At 43.0% G+C, this 25,609-nt stretch overlaps 1 protein-coding gene across 2 annotated transcripts in view; it reads left to right on the top strand.

The window, feature by feature from the left end:
* LOC147879511 (asparagine--tRNA ligase, cytoplasmic 1-like) overlaps positions 1–16,771 on the top strand; it is a 71,362-nt gene extending 54,591 nt beyond the window's left edge. For both annotated transcript variants that reach the window (XM_087371465.1, XM_087371464.1), the window contains exons 7-9: positions 15,396–15,525; positions 15,853–15,911; positions 16,157–16,771. In XM_087371465.1, coding sequence (XP_087227591.1) covers positions 15,396–15,525; positions 15,853–15,911; positions 16,157–16,340 — 373 coding nt within the window. In that variant the 3' untranslated portion in view covers positions 16,341–16,771. The remainder of the gene's footprint in view (positions 1–15,395; positions 15,526–15,852; positions 15,912–16,156) is intronic.
* The last annotated feature ends 8,838 nt before the right edge of the window (positions 16,772–25,609 follow it).

Below are 25,609 nucleotides of genomic sequence, written 5' to 3'. Positions count from 1 at the left end.
AAAATCGTATTTCCACTGCTTGGCGAACAACCGTTAGACTTAAATTCACAAAACCCAAGGTTTGTAGGAGTTGGCCATTTATAGGTCTTATTGAAGTGACGGTGAGGGTTAGGGGTACGTGTAGCTTTTCCCATACCTCGTGGGAGATGAAGTTGTGGCTCGCTCCTGGATCTACGAATGCTTTGATGCGCATGCGCATAAGTTGCAGCAGTTGAACAAGCAACCTAGCTGGGTCCACTGTTAGCTCATCCGTGAGTTGCATTTGTTTAGTCGTTGCCTTAAGTAGTGTGATTTGCTTAATGTTGTGTGACCATCATAATATGATGATGAAGTCCTGCTATTGGAAATTTTGGGACTGCAACTACTGTGGAGAATAAGCACAAATTTCATTCATGTATGGAGCACTAGTGTGATTACAATAACTTCTTGACTGTTTTCTCCCTAAGGACCCTAGGTTGTTTTAGCCTGGCAGTTTTATGATGTTGCAGGGATACGGGGTAGTAAAGCTCGAGTGCAGGTATGGATAAATTTATACAATGATCTACATCGGGGTCACTTTTCCTTAAGTCATGACCCTAATGTTTAGAACCAGTGACCCTAGTAAATAGGACCTCTAGGGAGTCAATGTTTAAAACATGACCCTAGTAAACAAAATCAATGACCCTAGAGAATAGGACCAAGCTAATAGCACTAGGAGTTGCACTTGTTGCACATTCAATCATAGGTACCCTTTGGACATTAATTAATCCCGCTAGCTTGGCCCCCCTAGGCCAAATTTAGTGGCGGTTAGTTTAATCACTTCGCCATTACGTCCTCGTGACTGTGTGTGTGTGCGCGCGCGCGCTATGACACGGTTCCGAGAGTCCGCCTCATACGGCACCTACACGATTTGGGTTATGACAAGGAGATCATCTGGGCTGTCATGGCACTTTACGAGAGAGTTTCGGCAAGAGTCCGAGTAGGATCTGGGCGGACAGATGAGATCATGAGCACTATTGGGGTCAAACAAGGGTGTCCATTATCACCTACCTTGTTTGGTCTCTACATTAACGAGCTTGAGACAGTGATGCAGACACAGGGGTGGGTTGGTTGCTCTCTTGCGGGCACGTTGATTCGGATATTTCTTTATTCAGAGGACATGGCTGTTTTGTCTTCCTCGGCAGAGGGGCTCGAGAGACACCTTGACACACTACGGTCCTTTTGTGACTCATGGTTTTTTTTTCCCAAGAAAATTATTTCATTAAGTATGAATGAAAACCGCGCGAGCAAGCTCAAATGCGGGAGTACATCATGCAATGCATGAGGAAAAAACAGCTCAAAGTGAGCTAATAAAGAACCAAGGCGGAGGTTGAAAATGCCATCTCAACTCTGAAGGAAACTCTGAGAAGAAAGGAGATCCCCTCCAAATTTTGAAAAAAGTAGCTCTCCTCTCAATGGCTGCTTTGGAGGATCCCTGCATGCTCGCCCAAATGGCCATCAGAGTGTGTACTGTGTCAGTCCAAATACTGGCCATAGTCTGGGAAGGGTGAACCTGGATACCCTCCATCGCCCCTCTGTACACCTGGTTCTCCAAATATGCCAAGCTGCAATGCTAGCCAAAATCTCCCAAGACGTGTCTACTGAGGCATGAGTAGCTCTGAAAGGAGTGAGGGGAACATCTTGGAGGGAACAAGACTCCAATGAGTGTCACCGTACAATGAAAGCATGTCCCTCGAAAAACACCTAGGGGCTAGTAAGAGATAACCAAGCCACTGAACCCCAGGTCATATAGAAAGGTGATGTGTGAAAGATGCTGAAAATACTAGCAACACCTTTCCAGATCGTCCTCACCTGTCTACACTCTTAAAGTCAATGCTGTACTGACTCAACTGCCATGTGACAATGAGGACAAGTAGCGTCAGCCCCGAACCTGGATCTCCACAAGTTCATTGCAATCCCTCCATGAATAGAAAGCCAAAAGAAAAGAGTGATCTTTCTATTCCTGAGGGATTTCCAGAGCCTACGCCAAAAGTTCTTCTACACAACTGCGGAAATCTGAAAAGTATCCCAATGTGGCACTCTGGAGGGCCTCCAACCTCTAAAACCTCCGGGCATTTCTAACTGTGTAGCGAAAGAAGGGAAAGCTCTTCTCTCGGTGCCCCTCATCAATCTCTTCGCACTCCCCTGGGTCCCACTGCAGGAACCTAATCGGGGAAACACCATACAGCTAGTGTCTCCAAGACCCCAGCGCAAGGAGAATAGGATCAGGGTCAAGATACCACTGTGAATCCCTGCCCCACTCCATGAATCCTGCAATCCTGACAGGCTGAAATGCAACCTCCAAAAGAATATTATCAGAAGATCTGATCAGTCTGCCTCCCGACTGAACATCAAAGACCAGGGTATCCTCATGTGCATCCTGCAATGCAATGATCTGTAACGGAATGCTCGTTCCTGAGAACGCTCTCCACCAAGTGGACTCTGTAAGCGGCATGCCATCTGTGTCAACCCACTTTGGCGGAATGGCTGCTTGTATCTGTTGTATCCTGAGTGCACTCCCTCTGAGGTGGCCAATTGCTAAAAGTCTCTAGTCCTCTGGAAGTCTCATAAAGCCCTGCCAAGCGCCTACAGTGGAGGCAGGTCCCCTCTCCCATCTAGACCATTGCATATAATGTGACACTCCAAGTGGCCTGCCTGAATGATCCAAAATTGAGTCATTCCACATGACTGGCTGCCTTTGAATCTCTTCACGAGAAGTGGGTGGAACTCTGTGAAGTGTGTTTCTGAAGCAGCCCCAAGCTTTCAAAATAGCAGCCATGAGAGGGGAAGGGGGGGGGATTTGAGATGGGCTGAAGTAAAGATCCATCTGTTGCTGTCCAACCAATCTCCCCCATGAGAAGGGGTGCAAGACTGAATGCTGCGTGAGAAAAAATCCTTCTAGGGCTCATGTCCATTCATCAATCCACGTACCAGAAATCTACAGAGCAAGGCCATACACTGTAAGCTCGGGTCAATAATATTGGGACCCCCTTCTCCTGTGGGGAGAATGAGGGTCTTCCAAGACACCTTGGCTACAACATTTGAGGTGCCATCTAAACCACTCCATAGGAAGTTCCTGATAGGTCTCATGAGCTGAGCGATACAACCTCTAGATCTGCACCAACATGAGCAAACAAACCAAGGAGTGGCCAACAATACCTGATTCACAACCACAACTCTGGATGCAAGGTCAAGTCTGGCTGAACTCCAAAAGATGAGTTTCCGCCTGATACTTTCCAACATGGGAGCGAACTGCTGTGCCGGAGAGATGCCCAACCCAACTTGGCATCTCAGATATCTGACGAAGACTCCCCTCTGAATCCAAGTGAACCCTATGTCAATCCCCCAAACTGGAGTGTCCTCATCATTGATCCAAAAGCCATTGGATTTGTTTCAATTAATGTGTGCACCTACGGCAATGCAAAAGAAATCCAATGCTGTCTTGAATGAAATCAGTATTGATGTTGGAGAGTGAGGATCCGAGACGTGTTATCTGTTTCATATAGATCCTTCAGTATGGCCCACACCTCTATAGATATTTGCAGTGTTGCGGCTTTTGCAGGACATTGGCAAATTTGGGGCTTTCAATTCTTTTCACCTCATTTGGTTGCAATTTCTTGCAAGAACATTGAATTTTTGGGATTTGGTCTGCAATTTCTTGTTTGATTGCAGTACATTGGGTCAGATTGCAGGACATTGAGTCACATTTGCAGGACATTGGGTCAGATTATAATACATTGGGTCACATTTGCAAAAATCTCAGCAAAATTTGGGGCTTTTCTGTATTTGCCCTCTTTTTGGCCTATTTGCCCTCATTAAATTTGGGCCTTTTGCCAGATTTGCTGTTTTTTGCAGTGAACATTGCCTGACACAGTCACATTTGGGTCAAATTTGCATTTGCCCTTTGATTTGGGCTGGAAATTTGCAGAACATTTACTTGTAGACATTTGCTGTCATTTTTGGACAGCCAGCTCTTTGCAGTGATAGCCTTGAGGCTTTTGTGTTTTCAGGTCTCTTCTTTTCAGGGTATCCCATTTGCAATGGCTGGCAACAATCATGATCTATTTGGCATTCTTCGTGAAGATGATAAGTTGGATGGCACCAACTATCTGATGTGGTCTTATCTCATGAAACATATTCTTGTTGCAAAGCATTTTTGGAATATTGTTTCTGGGATTGATCTGAGGCCAGCCAATGCTATAGTGGCTGCCCCTACTGCTGGCCCCTCTGTAGAGGGTACTCCTCGTGATGCCTTATTCTCTAGCACCCCTGTTGCTGCTTCTCCAACTCAGGAACAATCAAGAGGGGATGCAAGAGATGCAAATGCACATTCCTGTATTGCTTTATCATGCAAGAGAATCATTATTCCACACATCCGGTCTTGCAGGACAGCAAAGGATGCTTGGGACAAATTGGCAAAATTCAAGGACCTCATGGAACAACTTGCCAATATTGATGAGGTGGTGCCAAATTCTCAGCTTGTCAGTACCACATTGAATGGACTGCCAGATACATATCAAGGGTTTGCTACAACCCTTCGATTAGTGGCCATGGGTAATCCAGACCACTACTCTTTTGATCAGCTAGTCACTTTGCTTTTGCAGGAAGAGCAAAGTCGAGCTAATAGACAAGCTATTATTCCTGACCATGCATTTGCTTCACAATAGACATGAAGAGGCAAGGCTTCCAAGCCTATGGGCAAGCCTAAATATGGGCCTAACAGTAACAATTCCTCCAATGCATCTAAAAATACAGCAGATAAGTCAAAGAAGAAAAGATGCAACTACTGTCACAAGCCTGGGCATGAAATTTCAGAATGCAGGAAGCGTATTGCTTCGGAGAAAAAGAAAGCATGATTGACAGTTAATGCCTCACATGCAATTGAATCCCACGAGCCAGCAGATGCCTCACATGCACATGCTCTCTAGGATGATTGGGCATGGGCTGTCCATTGCTGCTTTGATCCCTCCCAAGTTGATGCACTCTTTACTGGTAATGATGCTCAGTCTTGGTATTTTGTCAGAGGTGGCTGAATATGGTTGAGAATGAATCAGGATGCAAGCTTGTCACTCTCAACACAGATAGGGGGGGAGAGTATATGTCAAAGGAGTTTGATGCATTTTTGTCTTCACGGGGCATTGTTCACTCATGCACTACTCCTTACACTTCTCAGCATAATCCTGTTCCTGCAAGGAAGAACAGGTCCACTATGGAAGCATGGAAGGTCCTACAAGGGCATTGAAGACTGTTACACCTTATGAAGCATGGAAAGGCAGGAAGCCTTCACTTTCACACATGAGAGTTTTTGGGTCTCTTGCATATGTTCATGTACCATCTCAGCTGAGGCATAAGCTTGATGACAAGGCAATCAAATGCATATTTATTGGTTATAGCCAGGAGAGCAGAGGGTATAGGTTATACCAACCAAATACTGGGAAGATTATTGTCAGTAGAGATGTAATCTTTGCTGAACATTCGGCTTCTCCTCTTGTGGACTGCAAAGCTAAGCCAAAAGTTGACATGTTTGATGCCTTTGACTCTTGGTTACCTTTGCCTTCCTCAGAGGGGGACTTTGACCAACAACATGAGCCCCCTGCAGGCCCTCCAATAAGCAATGATGAGCCAGTACCCCATGCTGATTTGCAGGTTTCTCTTCCAGCACAAAATGATACCACTATTCATGATGCAGTGATTGAAGAAAGAGCTGTCAATAGACAGCAAAGGCAAGTTCCCAGATGGCTTCTTGATACATTGAGGGACATCAAACAAGATCAGCCTTTTGCTGCCTGGACAAGATCAGGGAATAGACAGATGCATGGTCACTTTCTTGAGTTTGCACTCCTTGCTACAGCTTGCAATGAAGAGCCTTTGTGCCATAAAGATGCTTTTGACAGCAAAGAGTGGATGGATGCAATGAGAGCTGAGTTACAATCCATTGCCAAAAATGACACATGGGAATAAGCAGATCTCCCTCCCGGCAAGCATGCCATTGGTACCCGGTGGGTCTACAAATTAAAAAGGAAATGTGATGGCAGTATAGATCGACACAAAGCCCGTCTTGTTGCAAAAGGGTATGCCCAACAACAAGGCATTGACTTTGAGGAGGCCTTTGCTTCCACATCCCGGATTACTACTATTAGATGTGTCATTGCCATTGCAGCCCATCACCATTGGCAAGTGCACCAGCTTGACATCAAGACTGCTTTTCTTCATGGGGATCTGCAGGAAGAAGTTTATGTGACACAACCTCCTGGCTTTGAGGTTGTTAATTTTCAAAACAAGGTATGCCGGCGTAGAAAAGCCCTTTATGGTTTGAAGCAGGAATCCAGGGCATGGTATGCCAAAATTCATGCACACTTCCTATCCCTTGGTTTTCAGAATAGCCCCACAGTGCTGATTTTATATGTGGATGATATGCTAATCACGGGCCTAGATACTCAACATATTGCAGCTTTCAAGGCTTTTGAAATGTTAGACATGGGACAGCTACACTATTATTTGGGCATTCAGTTTGCTCATGTTGAGGGGGGTATCATGATGTCACAGTCCAAGTATATTGGATAGCTCCTTGATCGTTTTCAGTTCGAGGATTGCAAGCCAATCTCTACTCCAGTGGACCTTGTCTTCAAATTTTTAGCTCATGATGGGAGCCCACCATGTGATATCACCCTTTACAAGCAGGCTGTTGGATGCCTCATTTACTTATGTCACACCAGACCTGACTTACAGTATACAGTATCTCAGCTCAGCAGGTTCATGGACATGCCCAGTTCACAGCATTGGCAGGCAGTGAAGAGAGTCTTCAGATATCTGAGAGGCACTCGGGATTTAGCCCTCTTCTATGGTGATCAGGGTTCACTTACCATGCATGCTTACACGGATAGTGACTGGGTAGGTTGTACCGACACCAGAGTGTTACATAGCGGCAATTGTTTTTTGCTTGGCAGTTCATGTATCTCTTGGCTCAGCAAGAAGCAACCAACAGTTGTCACATCTAGCTGTGAGGCTGAGTACAGGGCAGCCTTCATTGCTACAGTAGAGTGTGTTTGGCTTCGACAATTAGTTACAGATCTTAGTATTCGCCAGACATCCTCCACTATCGTCTACGCTGACAATCAGAGTGCTTTGGCCATTGCGCGTAACCCAATGTTTCATGCGCGTACCAAGCACATTGACGTTCACTATCATTATGTTCGAGAGCGGTTGTCAGTAGGAGACATAGAGTTGTCCTATCTTCCCACAGAGGACAACATAGCAGATATGTTTACAAAGGCACTTCCTCGTCCCAAGCTCGAAGTCTTCCGACGGGCTTTACACTTGGTTTCCTTTGTTACATGATCTGACATACCTTGTACATTCATAGGTGGCTATATCCTTTTGGATGAACATGTGCCATCATGACCAGAAAATACTAGGTATTCTGAGACGTTTCCAGAATACTTCAGCCCATACCATGGAGGGGGGTTTGTAGGTCATCTTCTCCCGGTTCTAGTGGTGCCCTATGGGCCTTGGTATGTGCCTTGTAGGCATAGTTATAGGCACTCTAGTGTTTTAGTGCCTTTTATGCCACATAGGACATTTAGTCACTCTAGTGTTTTAGTGCCTTTTATGCCACATAGGACATTTAGTTCTATGTGACACCTAGGACACTTAGTCCTAGGGTCTACTTTTCAAGTACCTTGTACTTTCTCTTTTTGATCTAGTTGACGTGACGGCTTATCTCCATCGACTCCTGTACTTGCTCCTCTTGCACATCGTCCCTACACCTGTCGACCACTAAAGTAAGCAGGTGAACGAGCGTTGATTGTGGTGCCAAAGAAGCTTAGAAGACCTCTCAACAACGGACAAAAATGGAGACCTACAAGACAAAGAAGAGAGAGTCGATGCTAAAGTTCAATGGACAAAACTTTGCTAGTTGGCAGATGGCAACCCGACTGTGGCTCATGCACAAAAATCTTTGGGGAGTGGTCTCAAGAAACCAAAGAGCTCTGGAGTGGATGCAGAGAAGGCCTTAGCTTGGGATCAGGAAAACGAAAGGGCTGTTGGCATGATGGGACGAGCGCTGGGACTCGAGTATTTTCATCATCTAGATATCTCGACGAGTGTAGTTGACAACTGGGCACTACTGGAGACACTCTTTGGGGTAAAAATGCGACATTGGAAGGCGTTGCTCAAACAAGAGCTCTATGATTTAAAGATGAACGAGGTGGAAGACCTTGGAGTATTCTTGAACAGACTACAGAGTTGGTTAAGACAGCTTAATGATTTGGGATCTAAGGTAGAGGATGATGACCAGAAGGCAATTCTTCTCAAAAGTCTTCCACCCAAGTATGCTGACACAGTTCGAATTTTAAGGCTTGATGATGAGGCAAGCTTTCTAGATTGTGTGTCGCTTCTGTTGCGTGAGGAGAAGCATGAAGATGCTCAGCAACCGCTCAGTGATCATATTTACTTGATGAAAGACAAGTACAAGGGAAGGAGGGAAGGACGAGTTCGCTATTATTGTGGTAAACCCGGCCATATTGAATGTTTTTGTTTAAAAAAGCAGAAGGATGAAGCTTGCAAGGCGAAAGAGAGCACTCATTTGGCAGAAGCAAGTCGAAAAGAGGAGGCAGATCTAGTGTCAGCAGAGGATTTTGAAAAGGATCAGGATTGGGCTTTTTGAGAAGTTTGGTTGACACGTTGAAGAACTGCTCTGATGCAGTTGTGTTAGATGATCTTGAACGATCATGTTTTAGGTGTCGATAAAACTCTGTGTTTCTTTTGATCTATCCCTATTTCGGTCGAAGGAGGGTATGTTGGGTATTCCCTCATGGGAGAATACAAAAGAGTACGTGGCTTTTGGTGATTCGTATCTCATTGTTGGTTGACAGTTTCTCATTGGTCCATGCAAGTAGGGCTTAGGTGATTGGCTAACTTATGCATGTGAGGGTACCTAGTGGAAACACGACCTGTTGGTGAGTCTTGATGATTTGGTGCATGGTGTTTGAGGGGAGGGTTCCTATCCTTCCGGAGGTGTTACCGGAGGCCAAAGGCCGCTGGCGTGAGAAGCATGAGTGTTGCAATGCTCTAATGCAATGGATCGCGCAGAGTGCACTGTGCAGTGGTATGCGAGTGTCGTATGCTATACTGCAGTGAACAACGACGTACGAGTGCACTATGCTATATGAACTCCACAACATAAGCAGAATAAGAAAATCTCGTCATACACTAGTGAACAATCCCCATATCGAGAAGAGGAGAGAGAAATGAGAAAGTGACTAAGTTGGCAAAAGTCCAAATCACTGGACTAGTGTCTCCAGGTCACAAGTCGCAAGTCACAAGAATACACAGGTCTATCCCTATAGTAGACAGAGGGTACACACAAGTCTCTCCACACTCTCTCCTTGGCGAGCTCGTAGCTCTAGCCTCTATCTCTCCTCACACTCTCCTTTCTTTTGCTCCAGTGCCGAATGCTGAATGCTCTGTCCTGAAATCTCACCTCTCCACCTTCTCCTTCATCCTCATCCCCCGCCTTGGAAGGTCCCTTCTTCGCTGAGAATCTCCCCCTTTCTTCCCATTGGTCATCCTCTTATCTCCTTAGCTATTGAGGATAGCCGTTGTGCCGTTGGCTCTCTTGATGGCTACGGCGACTTCTTGACTCTCTGACTCGCCAGCCTCTTCTAGTCAGGATGGTGTAAATTCTCCATGTGCCGGTGAGCTGGATCACCGCACCACTACACCACTGTCTCATTGAACCACTGTATCACTGAACCACTGTGTAAATGTAAATACTCCCGACTGCTTTATGTGCTAAGCTCACTCTCCATGTGCGCAGCTCTTGATGAGATCGCTTTCGGCATGATACTCGTGGTTGACATGTGTCGATACATGGTTGCCTCGGATTGTACTCCTGGATGAACCCATGTGATCCTGTCGCGTTGCTGACTCGTGTTGACACATGGTCAACATGTGGTCAACACATGTCGTCATGTGGTCAACGCCTGTCGACAGGTGGTGAACGCCTATCGTCGTGTGGTCAGGGGTGTTTCTATTGTAAAAGTTTCCCCCGCCACTATCATTCACCGTCTCGGTGAATAGAAATGGAAGATGAACCTTTCAAAGAAAAAATGAACTTACAAACCATTGATATGGTGATGGAGTAGGAAAAGAAAATTGTACAGACCATGTGGTTGGCCGTGGGAGTAATTCCAAAATTTGTATTAAGTTGAAACATGAAAAATAAACTGCTGCTTGATAAGGGATATCATGGAAAATTGGGAAAAAAAAAAACTGAGTACAGCCTGAGATAGAACACCCTGATATTTACATTGAGAGCCAAGCAGTTTGGAAAAATCTAGCAGTGAAAAAAAAACCCAAAAAACCCATGTATCAAATTACGGAGGGAGGAAATCAGCAGCCTTTTCCTCTGCGTTCTCCTCGTTTGCCTTCGTATTTGGCTCTGTGGCCTTTTGCTTATCCCTTTGCTCTGGCCCAGTCATATGTAGCTGTGGATGGGGTGTTTCCTCCTCAGCCTCAAGCGTGTCCATCACATTTCTCAGATTTTCATACTTGGCTTTATATCGGTGGTATCGCCGGTAGTAATGATCCTTTTGCCCTTGCAAGGTGGATTGGGAAGTCTGGAGGGTGGCCAACTGCGTCCGAAGATCTGTCCCATGGACGCTTCTTTTCCAATTCAGCCACTCTGGATTCTGATTTTTCCTTGGCAATCTCGGAGGAAGACAACAACTCCTTTAATTGTGGAATCTCTTGGTGAAATCTGGTCACCTCTGTGACATGCTGGCTTTGCAAAGTTGCCAAAGCTGCTGCATGTTGGCTGCGTAGTGTTGTCATTTCTGCTTCCCATTCCTGCTTGTGATTGTGGAGGCGATCCTCAAGGGCAGCTTGCTGAATGTTCCAAGCGATGTCACGCTCGTGTATTGCCGAGTCCTTCTCTTTCTGCCACCTTTCCTCCTGTTGCCGAAGTGTCACTTCTGTGACGCGCTGCTGGGCTGCCTGTGCTCTCTCGAATTCTAACTTCAAATGTTGCTGTTGGGAGAGGAGCTTATGAGCATAACCTGTGGAATTGAAGACCGTTGTCCTGAGCTGCGTGAAGGTGTCATCCATGATACGCTGAGCAAGATGCAGGGACCTTTTCATCCATGCATACCTATCGCTGTAATTCATCCCGTCTGCCAAATTAATCACGTCCCCCAATTCCTCAAACATGTCAGGGAGAGCTCCCTCTTCCTCGGTTGACAGGTTTCCTGTAGGTGCCAATTTGTCTAAGTGTGATGCCTTTCTCCTTCAAAAAACCCTCAAACTCATGAGACATATACTCCCCCTCTCTATCTATGCGAAGTGTCTGCACCTTGAGTCCTGTCTCATTTTGAACCATAGCCACAAAGTGTTTGAAATGTGTAAACACTTTTGATTTTGCCTTGAGACCATAGACCCAAGTATAATTGGTGAAGTCATCTATGAATGTAACATAATAGAGATAACCACCAAAAGCAGGTGTCCTCATGGGACCGTAGACATCACTGTGTATGAGCTGTAATTTACGAGTAGCTCTTACTGCACTATCCTTCTTAAAAGGAAATCTATGGATCTTGCCAAGGATGCAACCCTCACATGCATGAGGAGGAGGTGACTCCAAAGGAGTCAATGCATCAATCATAGCATGCTTCTGTTGGAAGATGATCCTCAAAGGTTCGTGCATGAACGTGGATCCTTGATAGAATACGTGGTTGAAACCGGCCTCTAATCACTCAGAGGACAGTGGAACTAAACCTTTAATCACTTCAGCACTTATTTACAGCTCACAAAGCATATATCACAACCATTAACCATTGCATGATCACCATTTGGCATTTACCCATTTGTTCACAAACAAAACCACTGAAAAAGGGATGGAGGCTAGAATGCCCCTGCTCAACAGACATAGACAAGTGCACCCGATTGGCCCCAAACACCGTGGCGCCCCTTTCGGTATTTCTTTATATTTCACAGTGAAATGATTACAAGTTGCATCTGGGAGACCTTCCCTGCAACTGAGCACGCAGCCCCAATTCACTAAGCCTTCGCAAGGCTTTCAAGCATATAACACCATCACATAAGTGCACTTAACCCGTAGGCTCAACCCAAAGGCATTCTCTTTTCCGAGTGCAATTCCATTGGCTGTCCAGATGCAATCACACTGCACCCCAGCTGCACTCTCTTTGAGTGGTTTCCAGATGGCATTCACAAAGCTTTTCAAAGCTCCAAAATAAAATCAGCAAAGTACCCAACCAAGGAATGACTCATGTAGCTCTGCCTGGGCACCTGCGAGCCAAGAAAGAGGCGGCACACGAGGCCAACCAATAGCTTATGGCAAAAAGAAATTGCAGTAGCAAAATCACAACTCACCAAGCCCTGAAAACTCGAACCAAGTCCTCAATCGCCAAGAGGACATAGTAGCCAATGCCCAATTGCATTCTCAGCCAAAGAGGAGTGCAAAGGCACGAAGAAAGAGCATTTACAAGAGCCGACCAGCAAGAATTCCACTGAAAAATGCAAAAAGAAGCACTTCTGTTGCGAAGAAGTGGGAGTTCTTGGGCTCAAAAGAAGCGTGCTTCAGAGAGGAATGCATTGAGAAGGTTTTGGAGAAGTTTCATCGCCGGAAAGTCCTCCAAAACTGAGAAAAACCAGTCAACCAGCGCGTCGGACCACTCGAAATTCAACAGAAAGCAAGAGGAGAGGCCCAGGAGGCGGTAGAAGCAAAAAGGTCCAGAAAAAGCCACTTTTGCAAATTCGTCCAGGAAAAGAAGTGCTCAGCTCTGCCCGTTCTACCAAACGCACGGAGGGAAAAGCATATCACTACGAAGGGGAGGCAGAGGGGAAGCCATCGGGCCAAACGGAAGTCGAGGAATCCAAACGGGTGAGGAGTTATGAAGAAAAACGGAATTCAGCTGGAGGAGGCTGAAAAACCAGTCCAAAATCTCAACAAAGGGAGAAGATGAGAGAGAAAACCACACATGTGAAGTTTAGAAGGCCCAGGAAGGTCCAGGAATGGCAAAGGAGCATGTAGAAGGCACTAGAGCCACCTGGAACTCTAGGGGGGCCACTGAAGGTACATGGCCCTTTAGGGGGCCCATTAAAAATGCCACATCATCATTTCCCAACAACCACTCTTTTAATTCCTTGGAATGCCTTTGGGCCTAGGGATTAATTACGCTTATGTGCTAGGCACCATGCCGCGTTTAATTACACATTATTAAGCCCACGCTTGGACTTTTAAAACCAAAGTTGTCACGATCTTGTAGTACATTAAAGTACCTAGAATTTCACGCCCCCGTGACATACCCCTCTCTCGAAACAACAAACCACAGTTTGCTGCCCCAAAACACAGGAGCGAGCATGAAATATAGCATAAAAGAGTATACAAGAAAGCCACAGCTATAGTATACAGAGACAGTGAAAATATGGCTAGGAGAGGCATGCATCCATCCATATATACTGCTCAAAATCTATGTGATCCTCGGCGATCAATAGTCAAGATGCATCAATATCATGAAGTCTCACAGCAGAAATACTGTCAGCTCAGTATCTCGGATGAAACATACAATGTCATCAAGCGACCTCATGAAATCACAGTGAGCCCGTCTGTACTGAGGGAGTGGAGGTGCTACCCCCCTCTCGAACATCAGGTAATGCTCCAGACGCTCGCTCTGCTGAACTACCTGTAGGAGCCCGGACCGCAGTCGGCTCTAATTGGAAAGCATCAAGGTAAAGCTGCAATATCCCAGGTGAATCTGCCAGTTCACCTTCCTCCATCCATTTCGCATCAAGTGATGGGTAATTTTGAAATTTTACCAAGTAGCGACGGATAACTTTACCCTTGAGCTTTCTATCTCTGTGTGCCAGAATCTGCTCTGGGACCAGAAGTTCATCCTGTTCTTCCACTTCAGGCTGCACCTCATCAGATACATCCTCGGGAATATCTCCATGATATTGCTTTAGTAAGCTCACATGAAAGGCATTATGTATCTTCCAATGCGGAGGCAACTTCAGCCTATAAGCTACCTCGATTATCTTTTCAGAAACCTGGAAAGGACCATAGTAACGCATGTTCAGCTTTGTGTACAACCTTTCCTTGCCTTTCTTATTTTTCAGCCTTGCCTTCTGAAAACGCAGCAAAACCCAATCACCTTCTGTGAATACCAATTCCCTGCGGTGCTTATCTGCTGCTCTTTTCTGCTTGTCTTGACTTCTTTGCAAGGCATATTTGATCTTCTTGTAAGCCTCTTCAAGGCTTTCCACAAAACGATCAGCTTCGAAGATTCTCTCTTTTGTATGCAAAATGGGAGGTATCTTCCTAGCACCTTCCACTAGTGAAGATCGGGCCCGAGAACAGAACCCCTAGATGTGTATAGGATGCAACAATCTCCATTGGTGTTGTGTCAAAGGTAAACTGCTCTTGATGTGGGGCTGCCTAGGATTGTTTAAGATCATAACCTTGGTTTTACCCAAGTTGACCTTCAATAATTCATGATGAAGGATTGGAGCTTGTAGATGTATATGCCAAACAAAGTTGGTGACAAAGGGCAACCTTGTTTGACCCTGATCGTGCTCATGATCTGCTCTGACTACCTAGTCAAAGTCCTAACTTCGCCTGATACCTGCTCATATAGTGTTCGGACTGCCCAAATGGTGTCTTGACTGTATCCTAGATTCAATAGTCATTGGAATAGTTGTGCTCATGGTACAGTGCCAAAGGCTTTGCAGAAATTCTCAAAGCAACAGTACACGCAGATTCTGTGCACGAGCCTCCTTAATGACCGCTCTGTGTGATTTTGGCATCTTGTATATAGTCTTAGTGCACCATTCATGAAAACCTTTAAGTTATAGTAGACCCTTCTTTAGGCTGCAATTGCAGTTTCGATTTGTGCTGGCTGAGTTGTCTGCTTTAAGTCCTCTTTTGATTCCTCAGAATTGTCAACTTGCGGTGACTGAACTGCATGTGAAATAAAAGGTCTAGGTTGAAAGGGAAAAGCAGGTCGTGCTTTCGAAAATGGTGGATGCTGATCTGTTAGGATGTGTAGGTTGAAGAGAAAAGTTGGAAGCTCACGTGTTTTTAATTGCTTGTAGAATGTCGGGCTTTATTATATTAATCTCAGTCTATGTTTGGCTTCATTGGTTTTTTCATTGTGCTTTTCTCGTTTTCAATAACATGACTGTCATTCGTTTAAAAAATAAATTAATCCTGGCCCTTCTTTGTCCATTGGGGTCCTTTGCGAATTCGCCCATTAAATTTTGTTTTCCACCCTCTTCTGTTATGGTAAAAATTGTGCATAAATGATGGTGAACTATTAAGCTGAGCTGGATGGAAGCCCATTTCTTGTTTGACATCTATGCAGGTATCTCACTGAGGAAGTCTACAAGAAGCCGGTTATAGTTTACAATTATCCAAAAGAGATAAAAGCGTTCTACATGCGGCTCAATGATGATGGTAGAACAGTAGCTGCCATGGATGTGCTTGTCCCTAAGGTCATTTTGTTTTCATTCCAGTTCAGATATCGTTATGCAGGGTAAAAGCATGAGAGAAGAAAGGCTAAATCTTCTGTGGTGTCATGGATGTGCGACTTGTAATACTGAGAAAATTGGGATTTCAAACACTAGGCAATTGAATTGAGAGGGGCTTGACAAGGGAAAGGGAGTAGACATTGTGCATGGAAATTTTATTCTGGATATGTAAAATCTAAGTCCCGGAAATTTGTTGCACCAAATCAGTTTGATCCTGTAATTGCTTCATTAGATGCCTTTCATAGCAGTCTATGAGTGATAAAGATATTAACATTGTCTCATGCTGTGAAGGTGGGGGAATTGGTTGGTGGAAGTCAGAGGGAGGAGCGGCTTGATGCGCTGGAGAACAGGTATGTGCTCTCTCCCTCGGCCCCCCCCCCCGGGCCCCAACCCCCATGGGGCCCTTTGTCTTGAAATATGAATAAACTTCTCTCTCTCTCTCTCTCTCTCTCTCTCTTCTCTCTCTCTCTCTCTCTCTCACACACACACACACAGAGACGCACGCACGGACAAAGTTATTCCCTCGTGTACATGCTTGCCTGTAGTCGTGTTTGGACATGCACATAAGCGCTAACGTGAGCACTTGCATTTGCAGATTGTCAGAGTTAGGACTACCAAAGGAACCTTACGATTGGTATCTTCAGCTACGCAAGTTTGGTACTGTGAAACATGCTGGATTTGGCCTTGGATTTGAGCGAATGATACTTTTCGCAACAGGACTAGAGAATATAAGAGACTGCATTCCCTTCCCTAGATATCCTGGCAAAGCAGAGTTTTGAATGTCCACACGAGGTAGTCGATGAGAAGGGAAGTTGAGGGCTGCAAGAGATGGTTTGCACATATTCTAGATTTTGCATGTTCTGATTAGGGAGTATCTATTCATTTTCTGCTCTTATTGCAGTAATTGTTTCCACACATATTCTATTAGCGAATCAAATCATTGAATACAGTCTGGAGCATGTGATGTTTTCGTTAAGGACTCCTAAAAGTATTCAATATTAAGGTGCTGAGATTAAAGTGATGGTAGTGCAGACTCCATGGAATACTCTCATGTTTTGTAGGTAGCAGTGCTTGAAAGTGACAGTTTTACCTCTGTGGATATAGGCCAATATGTATCTTAATTTGTGATTGCTGATTGCGTCCTATTGCTCAGAGCATTGCACTTTGGGCTTTGCAGCTGCCTTTCTGATTGAGCGTTGCACTTTCCTCAGGATAGAAGTTTCAAGTAATGATTCATACGTACATCTGTCCCCTGTTTTTGGGACAAAAATCCAAGATGGGGGAGTTACTATAGGTAATTTTTTTTTTCTCAGATTTATCTACTGATTTTCTGTAAAGATGTGGCTACTGGGCTATGTTGCCCTCCAGGTCTTTGAGGGCTTCATTTTTTGCATCCTTGATATGCACAATGCATGTCAAGTAAGGTATTTTTTTCAACTGGTCTGAAGGTATATCGTTGAAAATCTACAGTAATTGATCTTGAAATGATTGATTAAAATTTCCAGTCAATCTTCCAAGTGCCATTGATGTTTGGGCTTCATTGTGATGCCAACAAGTGGGCTCTCAGTTGAAACAAGTGCGGGGTGAATAACAACTGAGAAACAATAATAAAAGAGTGCAGTTTGATTTGGAGAAGTTTGATTTCATCTTGTTTATTTTGAATGGCAATGGACGGAGAGGATGGTTTGGACATTTCTAAGTCAAGATCCTTCTATGGTATCTATTGCAATATGCCTTCTCTGACATGACAACCACATAATCCTAACCTAAATTCAAGGAATTACTCAAATACATCAAAATGTGTCTATATATAAATCTCTTTATTTTCCAAGGCATCACGATGTTCCTCTATATATCAATTTATTTTTCTGTGTCTTTGTAGTTTCTCCCATGGCTTGTGTTTAAAGTTACACCATGAGAGAGATTGATGTAGGTGAGTTCAGAGAATCACACAAGGGTCACAAAGCTTGAGGCGAAAGGTTGATGTAGATTGATTGATAGAAAGCAAGTACATGAGGTCTCCTTTTATATATAGGGGGGGTCTTTATCTCACACACAAATACCTCATTGATGATATATTGAGATGATGTCACACAATCAAATCTAATCTAACATGAGGTGATGTCACACAAGCAAGTACATGAGGTCTCCTTTTATATATAGGGGGGGTCTTTATCTCACACACAAATACCTCATTGATGATATATTGAGATGATGTCACACAATCAAATCTAATCTAATCTACTCCCCAACGTCAAGTGACTTTTCAAGGTCACACAAGTCACAAACCCAAAATCCTTTTCACACACACGTAAACAAGATTACTAGTTCTCACACTTAGCTTTGAAATAAGCGAACCAACCGCCTTTAGAGCAAAGGTGGTGAGATCCAACGTGCAAAGAGAACTGATCTTCAACTCCACCGCACTATTGCAAAGTGGTGGCCTCATTGTGTGTACCTCCCTTGACACAGTTGTCCCCTCAATAAGCTTGTAATCGGCAGATAATACCATCACGCAATCACCCTCTTGGCTCCTAAGTGTAGATCTCTTAGGGTGAACATGCATTTGTTACACGCGTGCACATGCATGCTCTTCTATCTTCTAGTGATGTGTGGATAAAGCTCTTCGACATGAATGCCCCTAAAAAAATGATGTCAAATTAGTCCACTGGAGTAGCTATGTAGGGCAATTAACCCATGACTGAATGTTGTAGGCTTGAAGATTGATGTTTTTATCGTAGTAAGAATAGAAATGCAAGAGTTGCCAATTGGGTACAATCAATATAGGGCTATAGAGATGCATTCATAGCCTACACTATTGCTTCAAGATGCCCCCCTCCTCCTTTACCCTCCTACCTCATTGTTGCTTCGAGAGGCTTTCACAACCCCCCTTCTTCTCTGCTCGCCTCCCTTTAGCTTGCACCGGTCTTTACACCAGAATGTAGAACCTTCTAAGAGCAGAAGCTCCCCACTCGCATTCTCTAGAATCTTATGTATATGTATTCTCTCGGCCTAGACCTTCGATATTTTTTGTTTTTGTGTGTTGCCATAGAGCAAGCTGCTCCCACCCATGCAAGACTAGTTAATTAATAAGTGCTTTTTTCTCGTTGGGGGGCCCTATTGAGAGTATTGACTGAGTCAAATTTCTTTAATGATGTTGACATGAATTGTAGACAATCCTAAGATTTTAGGAAACGTTACGTTGTGTTCCTCACACTTTGTGGCAATAGTTCGAGCAGCTTAAGTTTCATGAGAAGGCATGCGTAGATGATGAGGATACTGGCCAAAGAAGTAGGATAGATCTTATTGGATGTGTGCAAGGGGGTGCAATCAATATAGGGCCATAGAGATGTACTATAATGTCCCTAGTCTTGCAATGTAGGATTCACAATCCGTCAAATAGATGGAATTCATTATTAGAAGAAACAATTACAACAGATTTGGTAAATGACCACTAGGTTGAGTGTGATCCATAAATACCACAGATTGGAGTGAGATCCAGAACTGTTACTTGCTTTAGCGGATGCCAATGCCTAGATGAGTTTTTGCCGTTGCTTTTGAAGCGAGAAACTCATGCACAAGCTCAACCACAAAACAAAACCTTGAAAACTTGTACGTGGGTGGTAGGCACGTAGCTTTGCAAAACATGGCAAACAGACTTAGAATGATGGCAATTCATGTAGAGATATACTCAACTCCAAGAATGCATCCTAGACAAAGTGAGTAGTATGTGAATTTGGCATAGACAATCACCAAAATGACATATTCTAACGAACATCATTCAAGGGACACACTGTGGGCATTGCTAGCATTGTGAAGAGGAACACAGCATCAAAATTCCAGAGGATTGCATGTGTAAGAAAATGAGCTTTAAGATTTGTATGTGGGTGCTAGGCACTTAACTTTGCAAAACATGGCAATCAGACTTAGAATGATGGCAATTCATTCAGAGATATACTCAACTCCAAGAATGCATCCTAGACAAAGCAAGTAGTATGTGAATTTGGCATAGACAACCACCAGAATGACATTCTAACGAACATCATTCAAGGGACACACTATGGGCATTGCCAGCGTTGTAAAGAGAACACAACATCAAAATCCTAGAGGATCGCGTGTGTGAGACAATGAGCTTAAGATTTGTTTCCCTTTTCTATATTGGTTGACCTTTTTGGTTTACAAAGCGAGAAAAGGAACAAATCGGTGAATTTGGAGTTGGCATCACCAACCCTTATAAGAGATTAGCTTTGTGTGCAATTTGGAAACTTGCGTAGGGATGCACATAAGCAAGAGCGTATGGGCTACTTTAGGTGATGTTGACAAAGGGGGCGACATCTCAAGAAGACTTTCTTAAGAACAAGTCGAAGCTGTAGAACTTACTTGGGGGCTGTAGTGAGCGTGACTTTAATACCAAGTTGAAAGTTACATGGTGAGACGAGAGTGATGTTGATGGGATTTAAGAGAATTACATGATGGGCACAAAGCTTGAGACAAAAAGTTGACGTGAATTGCTTGATAAGAAAGCAAGTACATGCGGCTCTTTTTGTAGGGAGGGGTTGCTTGATCTTTCACACCCCTCTACCTCACTAATGATGTTAGTGGTATGATGTCACACAATCAAATCTAATCTAATCTACTCCCAAAGGTCATTGAATTGCAACCATAGGAAAGAAGAATAATGGCCTTGCATGAGGAGTTTTCGGTGCATGAGCATCTTACCTTTGACTCAGTATGGATGCTAAACAAAATGGCGGATTGCAACCAAGCTTGCTTGTGTTCACAAGAGGGACTAGAAGAAGGCCAGTGATGAAGTAAAGAACACCGTTGAAAAGCGTGCTCAGCATAGGAGGGTTGTGAAAGCTTGCATTAAAAAAGTGGGTTCGGATCAAGGAGCAAAGCACGATTTATGGAATATTTTGTATATCGTTTTTTCCCTTTTCGTTCATCTTTCTCTACTTTCATTTTTCTTACGTATCTATCTCGTGTAGAGGCACGTGCCAAGTGGAGTTTGCACCCGTGAAGATATAATTACAGTGCTCTTGAAGAGCATGCCTGATTTGTACGAGAGCATCAGACGTTGAAGCATCTGCGTGATCCCACTTTGGAGGGCATCATCAATGCATTGCTTTATGAGGAGAGGAGCATCAAAGCAAAGAAAGGAGAAGGAGCAATTGGTCATGGTAACAAGAAGAAGAAGCTTAAAAAAATTCAAGTTTAGCTATTGTAAGAAGAGGGTCATGATGAAGCTAATTGCTTCTTGAAAGATCCTATGCACAAGAAATGTCACACTTGTGGAAAAACTGGTCATCTTGCAAGGGATTGCATGAAACCTTGAGAGGTGAAATATATCATAAAATTATGAGAATGGACTTCTATGGTGAAAGAAAAGTATGTATGCATGAATCATTGGGTCTTTGAACATGTGTGTTCTACACATGCCTTATAATCTTGTATGCATTGAAGATGCAGTGTCATCATGTTGTGCCACATGTTGGCATTGATTTGTAATTGGTCAATGTCAATAAAACCATGGAAAACATCTCTGTTTTGTATCAATATAATAGAGACAATATAATTGTTGATATATGAATATATTGATGTTTATATCAATAGTTATATGGACAATTATTGTGACGCTTCCTAGTGACACTTATATAGGCTATTATCTTGACATATTTAGTCTTTGGCAAAAAAATATTTGTTAGTTTCCATAGAAATAACCATCACTATTAGTGCAAATGGTTGTAGTGATTTTCAAATTGGATGCAAAGAATGCACCATTTCTAAAGAGGAATGAATCCTCTTTAGCAAGTGAAAGTGATTTGAGAAGTCATAAATATGAAGGAAAAACACACATGGATTTGTGGTTAGATGGAAAGTATATCTAGTGATCCACATTTTTGTGAGGCTCCACAATTCCATGGGTAGGCTAGCTTTATAAAATTTTTATCTAAGGGTGAGAACGGTTTTTAAGAATATTATCAAAGGTTAAATGCTAATGGAGCAAGTAGCCTTCACAACCTAATACCAATCTTTGCCTCACAAAAGGGTTAGAAATACTGTAATGTTAGAAGGCTAGGAATAAACATTTGGTATCATGTAAGCAAACTATAAGTGTTTTATATGGTTGAGAAGGAAGCACAGTGTGCTCACAAAGTGAGAAAGAAAATCAGGAATTACATGTAAAAATTAGGTGCTCACTTTTGGCATTGCAAATGTAGTTGACGCACAGATGCAAAAAATTAGGTGCTTAGTTTTGGGGGAGAGCATTGCAAATGTAGTTGACTCACAGATGCAAAACACAACTCTGAATGAGGAAATTGCAAAAAACATTAGCATTCATAAAAGATTGTCTAATGGGTCCAAGCTTTCGTAAGAAAAAATTGCATCCAATGGATGAACTATCTAAGAAGAGGGGTAGAAGCATCGAGTGATAGCTTGCATGACTACTTTAGAACTCATGTCTATCCATGATGAAGCCTCTAGTGCTATGGGGGAAGTTTCTATGAATATATTATTATTAGAATTTATATAAAAGATCCCAAATTCAAAACTATAAAACCAAAGATAACATTTGAGTCAATGAACAAAATATAATTAGAATCTACCAAATTCAAAAGTATTAAATCAAAGATTACATCTGATTCAATGAACAAAGTTGTGGAATGAGTCAATGCAACTAATGCAAAGGGAGTTCGTGATAATGTAGGCATAAGTGTAAGGACATGTTAAATCATATTTAAGAGCCTTAAAAAAGCATGGCTTGCTATTGGAGCAAAAGTTAAGGCCCCACTTCCAAAGCCAACTGATGTCGATAAGGCTTAGCATGCTCTTAATTTGGGCATATTTGATTTAGTCTGTGAGCCTCATCATGTATGTAGTATACTAATTACGAAAGGGAAGGTTGGAAAGTGTGGAGAACTGGAATTTAGAGTCAATAACTTTGTGATGGATATTCAAGAGTTGTGCAAGCCATGGTCAAGCTTCACAATATCCTTGTGACATAATGCAATGGTGAGTAAGTCGAATCATCGAGTGGCTACATTCGAGCAAGCCCAGAGTTCGAGCGATGCTTGCGATGAACTTTTTCTAAACCTATAGTAGCAATAGTTTATTACTATTAGAGATTGTTCTTACTTATTTTTTGTATGATTCTGATTTGATCCATTTTGTACACAAAATGATTCTTGATCTCTAACTTCCATTTAGATAAAATTGCCAATGGAAGACTAAGATATGGGGAGAACATTTTCCAAAATGATAGCCAATGGAAGACATCTCTCCTCGACCAGCTGGTCTGCTTACACATTTACACATACAAAAGTCATCTAGCCACAACACATCGTAGAATCAACCATTGATATGTATCAAAGCCATACATGTCAATTTCAAATGTCAAACCTAACGATTCAAAAGATTCCTCATAGTCCCAATACGATATCCATGAAATTTTAGATTGAAAAGAGGACTCAATCGTAAAATTGACACAGTGCAAACTAGAGGGTACCTTTTGCAAAAAGTACCTCTAGTTGCAGGGTTTTGGATTTCAGGGTTAGAGGCCTCTTTTTAGTCTAAAATTCCATCCACAATGTACAATTATGTTAGAGTATCCTTTCGTGAAAATGCATCACAAACCAAAATATCCACTATCAAAATTAGGGTTTCAATATTTGACCCAATGTCCCGATATATTTGCTAAGTTCTACATTTCATAAACATGAGCATGGTGTTTTGCAAGTATATGTCATCTTTGTTTTTCTCAATTTCCTACAATTAGCAAAGAGATACAGAAAGCATGATAATGGTAGAAACCTAGCTCAACCTAGCATTTCTTCCACTAGTACTTGGCTTCATAGGAGTCCTCACATCATGGAACAATATATTCCTATACGATTTGTTGATCTCTATACTTGGAAGTCACCGCTTAGGATTGTCAAAAGAAGACAAGGGAACATATTTCCATATTGATCTTCTTTCATTTGGCAAGATGAACATTAAATCATATAAAAGGTCCCATTGCATGACCATATTGAAGACTATCGATCTCAACATGGAGGGCATGCAAAGCCCAATTGAGCATGCTCCAAGATCCCTCTCTACATACATAGAGGGATAGGAAGGGTATACCTACAGAGTAGACTCTGAGAATTAATAAAGTTGTGATTCAAGGAGATTGCAATAGATCAATTTTTAGGGCAAGCATTTTGATAGCGACTTGCCATCCAAGGAGATTGCAATTCTACAAGGAATCCCTCCTCTTTAGATGGACTTAGTGATGATTCCACCCACCAATGGAATTAATGGATTTAGATTGTTCCATGGTCATGCAAGCTCTTGGGCAATTTTGGACATGTCTATAGTGTTAACCTATTGTAGCATTGTTGACCTAAGTGAATCCGCACTCAATCCGAGTCCCAAATGTCCAAGTCTCAAGTTATCCCTGTGGGTAACCAAGCGGTGAGTTTTTGAGTGGCAAGGTAGGTATCGGAAGGCCAAATAGTTGGTCTTTTCAATGTTCATGGTTTGGAGAAGTTCCCAGGTGGAATTTAGAAAGTCGATTGTTAGAACTTTCTAGTAGAGAAAGCAAGTACTACGATTTATTTAAAATAGTGAGTCCAAGTTAGAACAAACATTCCTACTCACTCATCAATCTTGTGTGTGAGTGACAGAATTAGGAGAATAGAGCTCAGTTACATTGAGATAGAAGGTTTCATCTCGAGATGAGGCTTGAAGACGTCTATGTAGCTATTGTTGGTATTGTGTGCAATCTAGTCTAGGCAATCAAAAATGCAAATCAACACACGGAAAGACAGATCTCCACATAAAATGACAAGTAGAAACAAACCAAAGAGACAACTTCCATTCATCAACCAAAAGACTCGTACAAACTGATTAAAATATCAAGACCCTATGCTCACCCTACCGAGTTTGTTGTTGCTTACAAGACCATGTAAAGAGCCACAAAGGCTCAAAGGCACCCTCTAATAAGGGTGACACACAATCTGCTTACATCGCCACAAAGGCTAGCCTATATCTCCTTAGGTCTACTGACCTTGTTGGAGCTTACACATAGATGGCCTTAATGCAAAGCGAGCTACATATATCTCATAGAGAAAGTCGCAGTGATCAGAAGCACCAATAGCAAACGAACCAATCCTTCATCGAGGTCTAGCACTACAAAGTCACCTACAAGCTATCGATAGGCTATTGCTAAGAGTCATCTCCACCGACTCTCATGAGAGAGAGCCTAGCTCACGAGCCAATTGGATAGCAAATCTTTTCAAGGTGACAAAAGCTTGCCTCTATAGAACAACGTAGAATATTGCATGCAACCTTTCCACATGTCACTTCCATTTTGACCCCTCCATCAACCTTGGAGTTGACTGACTCCCCATGAAGACGAGATGAGATTAGGATACTTCCTACAGCTATACCTGCTTCTTTTCATATCAGGAGCCTGCCCCTCCTCTAAGCACTCATGTTATGGGTTTGGTGGATCCTGCTTCTTATTATCCACCTATCACTTCTATTGTGCCACAAGGCAGCCAGGAGACACTTGCACACTCGAGGGGAGTCATCAACTCACCAGTTGGTTCCTCAACCTCGACAACACTTTGTTTATCAACCCTTATTTGTGGTAGGCGCTCAACATAAAGTGCATAATTCTGATGAGAGGTCCATTGCCCAAGCACTTTCAATGCCGAGCCTCGCCTCTCCGAACATGTGCCCACTCTCATCCAATCTCCAATAGGGTCCTTGTTGATAGTCAATATGCCCAATCCTTCTCTTCCATTTGTAGGGATTCTTTCTCCACCTGTTGATTGGCCTTGTTTACTCTACGAAACATCTTATGGGCCATTTCAAGAAAAGATTGTTGGGTGACTTATTGCACCTTGGATGTGGCATTTCCAAAAGATCATCATGGAATTCGATCATTCATATTAACTGCCACCTCGAGCCATACAATTGGAGTACTTTCCATCTATAAAAGTCATGATCTATGACCGGGACAAATTTGATCTGGCAATTAAAAAAAGGCGGGCAGACA

Source organism: Dipteris shenzhenensis, chromosome 33 (genome assembly GCF_047967505.1).
Source record: "Dipteris shenzhenensis isolate YYH24624 ecotype China chromosome 33, Dip_SZ_1.0, whole genome shotgun sequence".
NCBI lineage: Eukaryota > Viridiplantae > Streptophyta > Polypodiopsida > Gleicheniales > Dipteridaceae > Dipteris > Dipteris shenzhenensis.
Note: the sequence above shows the minus strand (reverse complement) of the source record. Positions and strands in the feature narration are given on the sequence as shown.